The 15,116-nt window shown below is 40.1% G+C and overlaps 1 protein-coding gene across 2 annotated transcripts in view; it reads left to right on the top strand.

Moving 5' to 3' along the window:
* Window positions 1–15,116, top strand: part of STPG2 (sperm tail PG-rich repeat containing 2) — a 993,492-nt gene that overhangs the window by 47,529 nt on the left and 930,847 nt on the right. For both annotated transcript variants that reach the window (XM_044275675.1, XM_044275686.1), the window contains exons 2-3: window positions 12,810–12,938; window positions 13,768–13,877. In XM_044275675.1, coding sequence (XP_044131610.1) covers window positions 12,833–12,938; window positions 13,768–13,877 — 216 coding nt within the window. In that variant the 5' untranslated portion in view covers window positions 12,810–12,832. The remainder of the gene's footprint in view (window positions 1–12,809; window positions 12,939–13,767; window positions 13,878–15,116) is intronic.

Raw genomic sequence — 15,116 nt, 5'->3', positions numbered from 1 at the left:
GTCCGCAATGCACAGGCGTTGGCCATGTGCACTCCTGGTGCGGATGCAGACCCATTGAATGAGTCCGCGATCCACAAAATATGACAAAAGATAGGACACGTCTTTTGCGGTGCGGAGGCACAGACAGAAAAGCCCATGGAAGTGCTTTGTGGTCCTTCCGCGGGCTTCTGATCCGTTCCTCCACTCCGCAAAAGATAGGACATTACCAGTCTTTGGTCCTATCTGGCGGATTGCGGAACCATTCAAGTCAATGGGTCAGCATCCGCACGGAGCCCTTGTGTTCCTGGGCATGAGCCCTTAAACTGATCTGTTTTTACAACAAAAAAAAGGATCAATTTAACTGATACACAGAGAAAATGGAAGCCAAAAGTACATATGGTTAAAATTTGAAATCTTAGAGAGGGCTCACCCGCTGCTCCAGAATGGTATGGGTGCACCTGCAGGAGGATTCACCCAATCCTCTAAGTAATTAAAAAAAGCAGGTAACAAGTAGGGCACACCAGACACTTAATGCCACACAAAGAGTTAATTTGCACGTTATTTATTAGATGTAATACATATGATGAATTAATATTAATAATTAAAATGCATTAAAATACACAAAAATCTAAAAACTTGAAGATAATTTAAAAAATTAAAACAAATAAAGTCCTTAAATATATCCAGTGATGAATAAATGAAACGTTGTAAATATAGTAGTCTTTTTTGAGAGTTATTATAAACTCGCTATTTGTGACCGGAATCAGTCAGTACGAATCCCTAAGAGGATTAAATCCTTGGATAGTAGTAACGGTACCGCTAACTTTTTTTCACAAGTTTTTTACTGCCTATTTGCAAAATGGCCCGAATTGGTGTACTCACTATTTCAGTTGGTATCAGGCTTCTTAACCTCACTCGTGGCGTCCCACGTGCAGTGAGGATACTGTAGGCAGAAGTAAATGCGGTTTAACTTGTTGCGGTAAAATGTTAAAGTTGTTTCGGGATCCTCGGTGGTCAGATGTTAGCTGCGCTGTTTTCAAGGTGCGCTGTTTATGAGATGGTCTGGTCACTCTAATCTTCGGTGCAGTGACAGTCCAGATTTGCAGAGTTATACCAGATTACCAATCTCAACAGCAAGTATCCAGCTTTCCTGAGTGTCAGCATAAAAGAACACCGATCCCTTTCTTCAAGCGCTTTTTATCCTCGGGTGCCGTATTTGTTTCTCATGGGATTAGTTTACCATACGCGTTTCAGAGCTTATTCCAGCTCCTTCTTCAGTGGTTGAGTTTCCCATGGGAATGAACTATCTTTATATACCTGAACAGGTGTGGTTTAGAAACAATTAATTACGGCTTGTGTATCGGAAGTGACGTATACTCCTTGTTAACCTTCATAATGACTCAATCTGTTTTTTATTTTTTATTTATGTTAAAAACATTTATTTATTTCGTTAAGAATGAATTAAATATATACCGTTTCATATGTTAACCTTACATAGTGATAAAACTGGAACTTTAGTTACAAATATATTGAGGATATAGATCGTAACTGTGTTTCATTCTATCTCTGAGTGTTGGCTTATTAACTGTTTCAGGGTTATATGTTGGTTGAACACTCAGGGCTAGAAACACATATGTATGATTCTATTGCTTCTCTGCCTCTATTATATAAACGGACGGCAGAGGCTAAGAGTACATACAATAATATGATATACTATTATTATATAGACAGACACTTTTAACTATTTGTACATTATTCCATATTAATCGTGCAAATTTAGAATAATTATAAAAATATATATATAAAATATAAAGATATATATGTATATATATCGGCTATTGCGAACAGTCATATATAAAATTAATCATATAACAATAAGACTATAAAATTTCACCATATAGTGATAGGAAATATGGGCAATAAAATTTCTTCATATAGTAGTGATAATAGAGATGTCTCCATATAGCAATGAAATTCGGAGTGGAGTGACAGGGACTTAGATGGGAATGGGGAGGGGAGACTTCCCACCAGGGGAGAGCCCGGACAACCATAATGGTTCACGAGCTCTTCCCGGTGAGAGGCCTCCCCACACCAAAAATCATAAAAACCCGTAGATTTCTATCTCTGCATTTAAACCAGCCGGTAGTAAGGTATTGAAGTCAAATATATATCTTGACTCGATCCTTGACATTTTCTTAATATGGTTACCACCCCTCCAATCAGTTTCCACTTTTTCAAGGGCGGAAAAAGTCAATCCTTTCGGATTTTGATTATGTGAGACTTTAAAGTGGTTTGACAGAGTATGTTTCTCGTAGCCTTTCTTTATATTGGAAATATGTTCGGCTATTCGGACTTTAAGTTGTCTTTTGGTCCTACCTACATACTGTTTTTTACAGGGACATTGTATAATGTAAGTAACACTATTAGAGTTACATGTGAGGAAGTCTTTAATTGTGTGTTCAAAAGTGTTGGTTGTGGATTTTATTTTAAGGGTTTTTTTCGGAAATGTGGTATGTTTACAGCCCATACACTTGCCGCACCGAAAAAAACCAGTAGTGTTTGTCCATTTTTGTATGGATGTGTCTATTTTATTCTTGTTATTTTTCGGAATGGTGGGTGCTACCATTAACGCTAAATTTGGTGCTTTAGTGAAACAAATTTGTGGAAATGACGGAATCAAATGTCCTATTATTTTGTCTTTGTGTATAAAGTGCCAGTGCTTGTTAATTATGTGTCTCACTTTTTTATAGTGAGTGTTAAAAGGTAAAATGATTCTCATATTATTTTCTTCCTGTTCCTTTTTTGTTTTTGTCTCAAAAAAAGTCTTACGATCCATTTGTCTTACTGTATCTATGGCCGTTTCTAAAATTTCTATCGGGTATTGCTTGTCTAAAAATTGATTTTTCAATGGAATAGCTTCTTTTTCGAAATCTGCTAATTTTGAGCAATTTCTCCTAATCCTTCTAAATTGTCCCGTAGGTATATTTAGGAGCCACTGGGGTAAGTGGCAACTATTGTATAGGATGTAGCTATTTTTGGACGTTGGTTTACGATATGTATTACAGACTAATCTTTTCCCTTCCACTTTAATTTCTAGATCTAAGAACTCAACCATAGTTTGGCTGGTTTTACCCGCAAACCGTAAGTTACAGTCATTTTTATTAATCTCTTCCAGAAACTTGTCTAATGATTCTTGATTTCCTTTCCATATAAATAGGACATCATCGATGTACCTCTTCCATAGCACCAGGTTTGACCCCAGCTTGGGATCAATGGTCTTACTTTCCCAATTAGCCATAAACAAATTGGCATAGCTGGGGGCAAACCTGGTGCCCATTGCAGTACCACAGATCTGTAGATATATATCTGAATTGAACCAAAAATAGTTATGGTCTAAAATATATTGTGTTGCCAATTGTAAATATTGAATTTGTTCTATGGGTAACTGGTTAAATTCCTGTAATTGTTCTCCCATAGCATCTATACCTTGTTTGTGGTTTATTACTGTGTACAAAGATTGTACATCTAATGTCCCTATAGTCCATTCAGGATTGTACTGCAATTTTTCTATCATTTGTATTATGGATGTTGTGTCTTTTATATACGACTTAATTGTTTTAACTGCTGGCTGTAACAGTTTATCTATGTAGTGAGAAAGGTTTGCTGTAAGTGAGCCTATACCGGAAATTATTGGCCGTCCTGGTGGATTGATAGGGTCCTTATGTAATTTCGGAATACAGTAAAAGACTGGCAGTCTACATTGGTTGTTAGTAATGTAATGGAATTCTTGTTGGGATAAGATTCCCAATTTTTGGCCTTCTTCACATAAATTTATCAATTTTTTCCAGTCAAGAAATGATTGCATTTAGACAAGCAGTGGAATTTGATATTAGAAAAATAAATGTAAATAGTAATAGAAACAATAATTTATCAAAAGCAGAAATGCAAGCTATTAAACAATTGCAAAAAGATCATAAAATAATAATACGCCCAGCAGATAAAGGTGGAGCGATAGTAGTGTGGGATGTAGATAAGTATAACCAGGAGTGTGTTAGACAACTATCAGACACAATTACGTACAAACGCTTACGTACTGATCCCACCATAGAGTTCCAGAAAAAATTGATAAATTTATGTGAAGAAGGCCAAAAATTGGGAATCTTATCCCAACAAGAATTCCATTACATTACTAACAACCAATGTAGACTGCCAGTCTTTTACTGTATTCCGAAATTACATAAGGACCCTATCAATCCACCAGGACGGCCAATAATTTCCGGTATAGGCTCACTTACAGCAAACCTTTCTCACTACATAGATAAACTGTTACAGCCAGCAGTTAAAACAATTAAGTCGTATATAAAAGACACAACATCCATAATACAAATGATAGAAAAATTGCAGTACAATCCTGAATGGACTATAGGGACATTAGATGTACAATCTTTGTACACAGTAATAAACCACAAACAAGGTATAGATGCTATGGGAGAACAATTACAGGAATTTAACCAGTTACCCATAGAACAAATTCAATATTTACAATTGGCAACACAATATATTTTAGACCATAACTATTTTTGGTTCAATTCAGATATATATCTACAGATCTGTGGTACTGCAATGGGCACCAGGTTTGCCCCCAGCTATGCCAATTTGTTTATGGCTAATTGGGAAAGTAAGACCATTGATCCCAAGCTGGGGTCAAACCTGGTGCTATGGAAGAGGTACATCGATGATGTCCTATTTATATGGAAAGGAAATCAAGAATCATTAGACAAGTTTCTGGAAGAGATTAATAAAAATGACTGTAACTTACGGTTTGCGGGTAAAACCAGCCAAACTATGGTTGAGTTCTTAGATCTAGAAATTAAAGTGGAAGGGAAAAGATTAGTCTGTAATACATATCGTAAACCAACGTCCAAAAATAGCTACATCCTATACAATAGTTGCCACTTACCCCAGTGGCTCCTAAATATACCTACGGGACAATTTAGAAGGATTAGGAGAAATTGCTCAAAATTAGCAGATTTCGAAAAAGAAGCTATTCCATTGAAAAATCAATTTTTAGACAAGCAATACCCGATAGAAATTTTAGAAACGGCCATAGATACAGTAAGACAAATGGATCGTAAGACTTTTTTTGAGACAAAAACAAAAAAGGAACAGGAAGAAAATAATATGAGAATCATTTTACCTTTTAACACTCACTATAAAAAAGTGAGACACATAATTAACAAGCACTGGCACTTTATACACAAAGACAAAATAATAGGACATTTGATTCCGTCATTTCCACAAATTTGTTTCACTAAAGCACCAAATTTAGCGTTAATGGTAGCACCCACCATTCCGAAAAATAACAAGAATAAAATAGACACATCCATACAAAAATGGACAAACACTACTGGTTTTTTTCGGTGCGGCAAGTGTATGGGCTGTAAACATACCACATTTCCGAAAAAAACCCTTAAAATAAAATCCACAACCAACACTTTTGAACACACAATTAAAGACTTCCTCACATGTAACTCTAATAGTGTTACTTACATTATACAATGTCCCTGTAAAAAACAGTATGTAGGTAGGACCAAAAGACAACTTAAAGTCCGAATAGCCGAACATATTTCCAATATAAAGAAAGGCTACGAGAAACATACTCTGTCAAACCACTTTAAAGTCTCACATAATCAAAATCCGAAAGGATTGACTTTTTCCGCCCTTGAAAAAGTGGAAACTGATTGGAGGGGTGGTAACCATATTAAGAAAATGTCAAGGATCGAGTCAAGATATATATTTGACTTCAATACCTTACTACCGGCTGGTTTAAATGCAGAGATAGAAATCTACGGGTTTTTATGATTTTTGGTGTGGGGAGGCCTCTCACCGGGAAGAGCTCGTGAACCATTATGGTTGTCCGGGCTCTCCCCTGGTGGGAAGTCTCCCCTCCCCATTCCCATCTAAGTCCCTGTCACTCCACTCCGAATTTCATTGCTATATGGAGACATCTCTATTATCACTACTATATGAAGAAATTTTATTGCCCATATTTCCTATCACTATATGGTGAAATTTTATAGTCTTATTGTTATATGATTAATTTTATATATGACTGTTCGCAATAGCCGATATATATACATATATATCTTTATATTTTATATATATATTTTTATAATTATTCTAAATTTGCACGATTAATATGGAATAATGTACAAATAGTTAAAAGTGTCTGTCTATATAATAATAGTATATCATATTATTGTATGTACTCTTAGCCTCTGCCGTCCGTTTATATAATAGAGGCAGAGAAGCAATAGAATCATACATATGTGTTTCTAGCCCTGAGTGTTCAACCAACATATAACCCTGAAACAGTTAATAAGCCAACACTCAGAGATAGAATGAAACACAGTTACGATCTATATCCTCAATATATTTGTAACTAAAGTTCCAGTTTTATCACTATGTAAGGTTAACATATGAAACGGTATATATTTAATTCATTCTTAACGAAATAAATAAATGTTTTTAACATAAATAAAAAATAAAAAACAGATTGAGTCATTATGAAGGTTAACAAGGAGTATACGTCACTTCCGATACACAAGCCGTAATTAATTGTTTCTAAACCACACCTGTTCAGGTATATAAAGATAGTTCATTCCCATGGGAAACTCAACCACTGAAGAAGGAGCTGGAATAAGCTCTGAAACGCGTATGGTAAACTAATCCCATGAGAAACAAATACGGCACCCGAGGATAAAAAGCGCTTGAAGAAAGGGATCGGTGTTCTTTTATGCTGACACTCAGGAAAGCTGGATACTTGCTGTTGAGATTGGTAATCTGGTATAACTCTGCAAATCTGGACTGTCACTGCACCGAAGATTAGAGTGACCAGACCATCTCATAAACAGCGCACCTTGAAAACAGCGCAGCTAACATCTGACCACCGAGGATCCCGAAACAACTTTAACATTTTACCGCAACAAGTTAAACCGCATTTACTTCTGCCTACAGTATCCTCACTGCACGTGGGACGCCACGAGTGAGGTTAAGAAGCCTGATACCAACTGAAATAGTGAGTACACCAATTCGGGCCATTTTGCAAATAGGCAGTAAAAAACTTGTGAAAAAAAAGTTAGCGGTACCGTTACTACTATCCAAGGATTTAATCCTCTTAGGGATTCGTACTGACTGATTCCGGTCACAAATAGCGAGTTTATAATAACTCTCAAAAAAGACTACTATATTTACAACGTTTCATTTATTCATCACTGGATATATTTAAGGACTTTATTTGTTTTAATTTTTTAAATTATCTTCAAGTTTTTAGATTTTTGTGTATTTTAATGCATTTTAATTATTAATATTAATTCATCATATGTATTACATCTAATAAATAACGTGCAAATTAACTCTTTGTGTGGCATTAAGTGTCTGGTGTGCCCCAAAAGTACATATGATTTGTCTGTTTTCCATTCCTGTGCGGTTTCTAACTGGATGGGAAAGCGCAGATGACCATTCAGCTGAAAAAACGGATGTGGCAAGGGGGATAACTGATTGCATAGACAAGTGTCTGTTTTCCATCAGGCTGTCCTCCCACTGACACACCCCTGTCCAGAATTCAGCCGCTTACTTGTCTTGTTTCCAGTGGTAAAACTGGATCTGTCCACCCCCCCCAAAAAAAAAAAAAGAAAACTGCATGCAAACTGATAAACTTTTTTTAAAAAAAACGGATTCCGTGCCTGAAACAAAACACGTGACTGGGACAGTATTATCTTCCTAATCACTGATGTCTGAGCTTCTTATACATGCTAAGGGCTCATGCCCATGAATGTATTTTCTTTCTGTGCCCGTTTCGTTTTTTTGCGAACTGTATGTGGAACCATTTATTTTAATCGGACCAGAAAAAAAACTAAAAAAACTGGTTACTCCGTATGCCCGTTCTGCAAAAAAAAATTGAACATGTCCTATTATTGTCTGCATTACGGACAAGGATAGGACTGTTCTATTAGGGGACAGCTGTTCCGTTCCGCAAAATACGGAATGCACACGGACACCATCTGTATTTCTGAGGATCCGCGTTTTGTGGACTGCAAAATACATACAGTGTTGTGTATGAGCCCTAAAAAGTATGGTAAAAGTCCACTGTTGCGTTTTGGGATTTGTAATTCACATGTTACCTTAAAGGGGTTGTCCCATGACTAATGTAAAAAATGAAAATCAGACATCATATAGTACATGACAATCTCTTTCTAACCATGTACCCCACATGGATCCAGAGATCTCCCCATTCAATGCTCTGCTAGATTTATATCAAGCTGACAACTCAGGAGGTGTGTCCTCTCTGCTGCAGCTAAGGGGGCGTGTCCTTTCTGCTGCAGCTCTCTCCCTATCACAGCTCAGGAGCCAGTTGAAGGATGAACCTGAGCATGTGCGGCCATCTCAGTGAGCAGGTCAAAGAAATAAGAAAAAAACAAACAGCAGGTGGCGCTATACAGATACATTTTATTGAATAACTCTGTGGGTATACATAATTTTTAACCACATGTACCATATTTTTCACCCTATAAGACGCACCTAGGTTTTTGAGGAGGAAAATAAGAAAAAAAATATTTTTAACCAAAAGGTGTGCTTTTGGTGGGTTTTGAATTAATGGTGGTCTGTGCATGACACTATTATGGGGGACCTGTGGATGGCACTGTTATGGGGGATCTGTGGATGGCGCTGTTATGGGGGATCTGTGGATGGCGCTGTTATGGGGGATCTGTGGATGGCGCTGTTATGGGGGATCTGTGGATGGCGCTGTTATGGGGGATCTATGGATGGCGCTGTTATGGGGGATTTGTGGATGGCACTGTTATGGGGATCTGTGGATGGTACTGCTATGGGGTGGGAGATCTGTGGCTGGCATTTTTATGGGGTGGGGGGATCTGTGGATGACACTGCTATATGTCATCCACAGATCCCCCTCATAACAATACACCGGTCCTCTGCTCACCGCAGTATTTATAAACATGATTCCTTATCCTGTTATTAAGTTTAACTAACGCTGCGCTGTCCCATGTTCCCCTGTATCCCCACAGCACTTACGAACAAGCTTCCATAGCAGGCAGAGCGGACGGCAGCAGTAACGTCACTCACTGACTTTGAGCGCCTGCTCCTCCCACTTTATGAATGAAGCAGGTGCTCGACGTCAGTGAGTGACGTTACTGCTGCCGTCCGCTCTGCCTGCTATGGAAGCTTGTTTGTAAGTGCTGTGGGGATACAGGGGAACATGGCAACATGGGAGAGCGCAGCATTAGTTAAACTTAAGACAGGATAAGGATTCGTGTTTATAAATACTGCGGTGAGCGGCGGGGCCCGGTGTAAGAGAACAGTGACTACACCGGGCCCCGCCCCTAGTTCCGGACTCCAGCCCCTCCTCTCTCCCAGCTCATACATCGCAGTCTGCGATGCTGCAGCGTCGCAGACTGCGATGTAAAATTGAAGCATTCGCCCCATAAGACGCAGGGGCATTCCCCCCCCCCACTTTTTTTGGGGGGGGGGGGGGGAGTGCGTCTTATGGGGCGAAAAATACGGCAATTACAAAAGTATTCAGATCTAGGTGCTGCTTTAAAAACTGTAGAATATTTTTCATGGGACAACCCCATGCACACAAACATATTTTCTTTCTGTTTCCGTTTAGTTTTTTTTGCGGACTGTATGCGGAACCATTCACTTCAATGGGTTCCATAAAAATAACGGAAGGTACTCCATGTGCATTCCGTTTCCGTATTTCCGTTCTGCAAAAAAGTAGTTCATGTCCTATTATTGTCCGCAAATCAAGGTCCGAGGCCCCATTCAAGTCAGTGGGCCTGTAGAAATGCTATGCCCAGCCTGTGACGAATACCACGCCTCGTGCCCGCTTGACGTCACCTACGTCAAGCTCACGAGCCGCGGTATGGTCACGGGTTACCAAAGCGTGACATTACGCCCTCCAGAGTAGCAGGTAAGGTCGGCTTGGTACAGGTTACACAGACACCTCTTGTCCACGCGGGCACAGAGAGGAAACAAGCTGAGAGAGCCTTTTCACTGCCGCAGTAAAAACAGCGCTGTCTCAGCCTAGGTATCTGCCACCAGCTCTCGTTTGATATAAGCTCGGTCCGCTAACAGAATTATATTGGATGAGAAACCAACCTGGGGTAGCTTATAACTAGGCCGAAACAGGGGATTCGTGATCGAGATACAAGATGGCACAAGATTAAATTATATGTTTAATCGCCGTAAGGGCTCACTAGAAATAACGCTATATACACAGAGAATATATACAGTGGTCTGAGGTTACAGATACGGGTACAACAGGGTTAAGCAGAGCAATAAGTCAGTTACTGGGTAGTTGAAAGTTCTAGGATGGTGGAATAGTCCTTAGCTGCAGTCACGTGGGGGGGGGGGGGCGGTGATATCAGCGGTGTCCAAGTCTCTCCAAACACATTTGCAAGATGTGACCCCGTTTCAGAGAAAGACGCCACCCGCAGGCTTGTATGGGCTTATGACCTGTAGCCGGCCGCTACCCTCCCCGCCTATGGGTAGGGTCCACCCCTCCTACTCTGGTGCTGGCAGCAAATGACCCAGAAAACCCCTTATGGCTCATTGCCCCAGACCAGAATGTCGTTGGTTCTGGGCCCAATTGATCTGCCTGGGTTCCGGCTACAACTAGAGTCCAAACATGGTACCGTTAGTTGGTTTCTGTGGGGAGATATGGATATCTCCCTTTCCTGGCATCCCATCCTCAAACAAAGACCATGGGCACGTTCATTGTGGTCACAGGGACACAAATATGTATCCGGCTTGCGCCTGCGATGGCCGGGCGATTCATAATTTCTTATGAAATGTAGGTGCCAACAGGTCTGGGAGGTGTCATTGATCCTGGCAAGGGCTGATACCTCCTGCTGGGGTTTTTCCTGCAGGATCTGTGCTGTCTGACTGGAGGTGTGAAATGTAACCAAATGTGGCCTGCTAGGAGTTTTCTGCTATCTGGCTGCGGCTTTGAAGCAGGGCCCCCCTGTGGAGCTTGATTTCCTCTACCATCTTTCAGCAAATGGTGGGTGAGGACATGGCTGACAGTAAATATTAATCCATATTCCTGACAGCCATATTGCTCATGTGTTTAATAAGTTACTGTTTCCATTTCTGATCCGCAAACAAGGGATCACATACGGAAACCACACGGAAATGTTTTGTGGAATAACGGAACGGAAGAGGACTTAAATCAGAGAAAAAAGACCCTCAGATATGGAACAATGGATCCGTGAAAAACAGGCCGCAAAACAACAACGGTCGTGTGCATGAGCCCTAAGGATGTATTCACATGGCTGTGTCTGTTTTGTGGGCTGCAAACCGTGGATCTGCAAAACACAGACACCGTCCGTGTGCACTCCACATCGTGGTGCGAACCCATTGACTTCTGTGTGCTTCCGGGCATGTGTGGCAACGCTAGAAAAGATAGGACTTGTCCTATCATTGGCTGCAACATGCGGATCGTGGATCCATTGAAGTCAATAGGTCTGCACCACAAAGCGGGGTGCACACGGCCAGTGTCCGTGTTTTGCAGATCTACGGTTTGCAGTCTACAAAACGGACACGGTTGTGCGTGTAAATACGCCCTTATTCTGCATGTTACAGTTACAGAGATGACAAATTTTGATATATTTCTTATGTTTTACTTTTGCACAATAAAAACCCTATTCATTGAATATAATTTAAAGCCAGCGATCAGTTCATCAGTGGGATATACGTGCCCATACCATCTGTAATAGCACAGCTTACCTGTTACTCACACTGTAATATTAGGGAGCAGTGCAGGACGGGGTTAATAGGGTTAGCTATTTCAGGATATGAAAGTAATAGGAGGGGATCACCTCTATCAGAAGTGAAGAGTTGCTGCAAAGAAATGTCTTCCCTCTAAGGAACCATTCAGACGTCCAGAGTTCAGGGTCCGCATCTGTTCCGCATCTGTTTTGCGAGATGGGTGCGGACCCATTCATTTCAACGGGGCTGTAAAATATGCGGACAGCACACCGTGTAATGTCTTCCTGCGTAGTTCCATTCTGCGGCCCCGCCAAAAGCATAGAGCATGTCCTATTCTTCGCTCTAAAGAGAAACCAGAGTATAGCATGTCCTATTTTTGCCTGCAATCGCGGACAAGAATAGGCATTTCTATCATAGGGCCGTCCATGTGCGGTCTGCAAAATGTGGAAGGCACACAGCCGGTATCTGTGTTTTGCGGATCCACAATTTGCGGACCGCAAGACACTTGCAGACGTCTAAATAGACCCTAAGGATCCCATATTATCCATACATTACAAGTCCTGTCCATTGATTTATATGGGCACGGTGCAATGCTATAGTGCTGAGACATTGGAAATAAGAAGTCACTGCAGCTTTCCCTAGTCTTCCCTCCTTCATTCACCTTATCATTGGGAGACCTGTGCTATAGTGGACTACGCTATTTAGGGTACATCATCCTCTGGAAAGGTAAAAACCATTTAGTAAAAGCTTTAGACCATGCTCACACTTTGTGTTGCGGTATCCAGTCCATACAGTATTATTTTGGGCACTATGGGACAGATTTATCAAAACTGGTGTAAAGAAAAACTGGTCTAATTGTCCATAACAACCAATCAGATTTCACCTTTCATTCCGTTTGATAAATCTCCCCCTATATGCTAAATCTTTAAAATTGTTTTCTTGATATTATTGAAGTGAAATGCTGAATTGAATTAGGAAAGCTTCATTGCATAGTACCTTATTTATATGATTTTAACTCCTTTTATCGTATTAACCCATAGGTGTTTATTAACTAAACGGCAAAATGTACGATCGTGCCCCTAGGTCACTTGTTGTCACTCTGGGCAGCACTCGAGAAAATGTGGGTCCAGGATCCTATGACCCGATTATTGACAAAATGCACAAACCAGGTTAGTCATAGCATAAGAAATGTTCATTGTAGGGGTTGGGTCCATGTCATGACTGCAACATCTACTGAACTACAATCACTGTATGGCTCTAAACCAACAGGATAGGTGATAAATGTATGGATGTTGAGGACCTCCCTGCTGAGAACTCCACTCCAAAATGTTTTGTATGGGCAGACTGCACGGCTAGGGGCTGGATTTTATACACCTGTGGCAGTGGGACTGAATGAAACAACTGAATTCAATGATTAACAGATGTCCCGAAACTTTTGTCCATACATTTTATTTCATATGACTATGTAAAATGCCCCATAGATTAAACCCACAATACTGTCTAGATATGGAGACAGCATTGATAGAAAACATTCTGTCATGAAACAGTGAGCATAGACCAGCTTCAGCTGCACAATCAGGACCTTAGTCATACATCACATGACAATCAGGACCTTAGTCATACATCACATGACAATCAGGACCTCAGTCATACATCACATGACAATCAGGACCTCAGTCATACATCACATGACAATCAGGACCTCAGTCATACATCACATGACAATCAGGACCTCAGTCATACATCACATGACAATCAGGACCTCAGTCATACATCACATGACAATCAGGACCTCAGTCATACATCACATGACAATCAGGACCTCAGTCATACATCACATGACAATCAGGACCTCAGTCATACATCACATTTATATAGTAAATAACGTGCACTCAATTAATCCACATTAGATTATTTTGTTATATTATTAGACATTTTTAATGTTCCTCTCATATGTTATTATCGTCTTTCTAAATGTTTTTTTTATTTTTATTTTAGCTGGATATGCTCCCTTTTTATCAACTGCAAGTCGAGATTTTGCTTTTAATTCCCCTCAGACTGTTTCTGCTGCACCTGGACCAGGACACTATGAAATATTTAATTTAAAGGTGAAATGAATATTGCACTCAACATTATTTAAATGAGAATATAGATAAATGGAAACCATGAAGGCAATGAACGCACATGTCAGTGTCGCACGACTCCTGCCTGATGAAGCCCTCTGAGAGCTCGTGAGCCACTTATAAACCATCTGCCCTTCTCATTTCATTCTGATTCCTATACAAATTGTCATTTTTTTTACAAAATTACTGTAATGGCTGAAACTATGTCCTGGTGAATTATGTTATTGGCATGAACCTGTCACATTAGAAGGTATATCTGATCTTCAGGCTGCATGTTACACAGGGGAAGCTGAGCAAATCAATGTAGTTTGAAAACAGATTCTGCATAACGTATTCAGAGTTTCTGCTTATTCAGGGCTTAGGAGTCCAACTAAGAGATCGGCCATGATTGACGGGGTCCTAGGTTCAAATCCAACCATGGAGAACATATGCATGGAGTTTGTATGTTCTCCACATGTTTGCGTGGGTTTCCTCTGGGTACTCCGGTTTCCTTACCTTGGGAAAGCAAGTGTTGATAATGTCTGAAGACTATATTGGTGCCATATCAATAAATAATACATAAAATTAGCATTTTTCAGTGTGACAGGTTCCCTTTAACAGGTGGTCATTTTTATTTTATTCCTGAGTATGCCAACATTCTTAAAATCCTAGACAACCCCTTTAATTTACATACAACTGGAAATCCAGTTGAATCTCCTTGTGACAGTCCACGCCATGCTTTAGATTCAGCTCCACTCTCCCCTTATATTTGACAATATCATGGACCATCACAGCTTTGTGATGTTGCTATGCCCCCTATCACAGATTTACTGAGGAGTAAAGGTGCAGATGGTTGGCTGTGGGCTTCATTACAAGCTGGTCACAAAAGGGAGGAGAAGCAGGGCAAAGTTGACTGAGAATAGTTGACTCAGTTCCCTGGCCTTTGAACCCCATCAATTAGAAATTTGCTTGACGTAACATCATTCATGAGAAACCTGGGATTTTGGGTTCAGGATGTTAGGGGAGGCCAGTGCGTGACACTATATCACAATATGCCAGCCATCTACATCCTGTAGGTAAATTCAGTGATGGCATAAACATCATTTTTTTAGATTGCAGGAGTAAAATTGTAACTTATGATTTTTCTAATTTGCTGGTAGGAATGTGCACATTTTCCTGGCTAATGCAACATTTCAGATTTCCACACTAGTATATATAGCCCAATTATGTGATTTTATTACATCC

This window comes from Bufo gargarizans, chromosome 1, assembly GCF_014858855.1.
Source record: "Bufo gargarizans isolate SCDJY-AF-19 chromosome 1, ASM1485885v1, whole genome shotgun sequence".
Taxonomy (NCBI): Eukaryota; Metazoa; Chordata; class Amphibia; order Anura; family Bufonidae; genus Bufo; species Bufo gargarizans.
The sequence above is the reverse complement of the archived record's forward strand: the minus strand, read 5'-3'. Positions and strand labels throughout refer to the sequence as shown.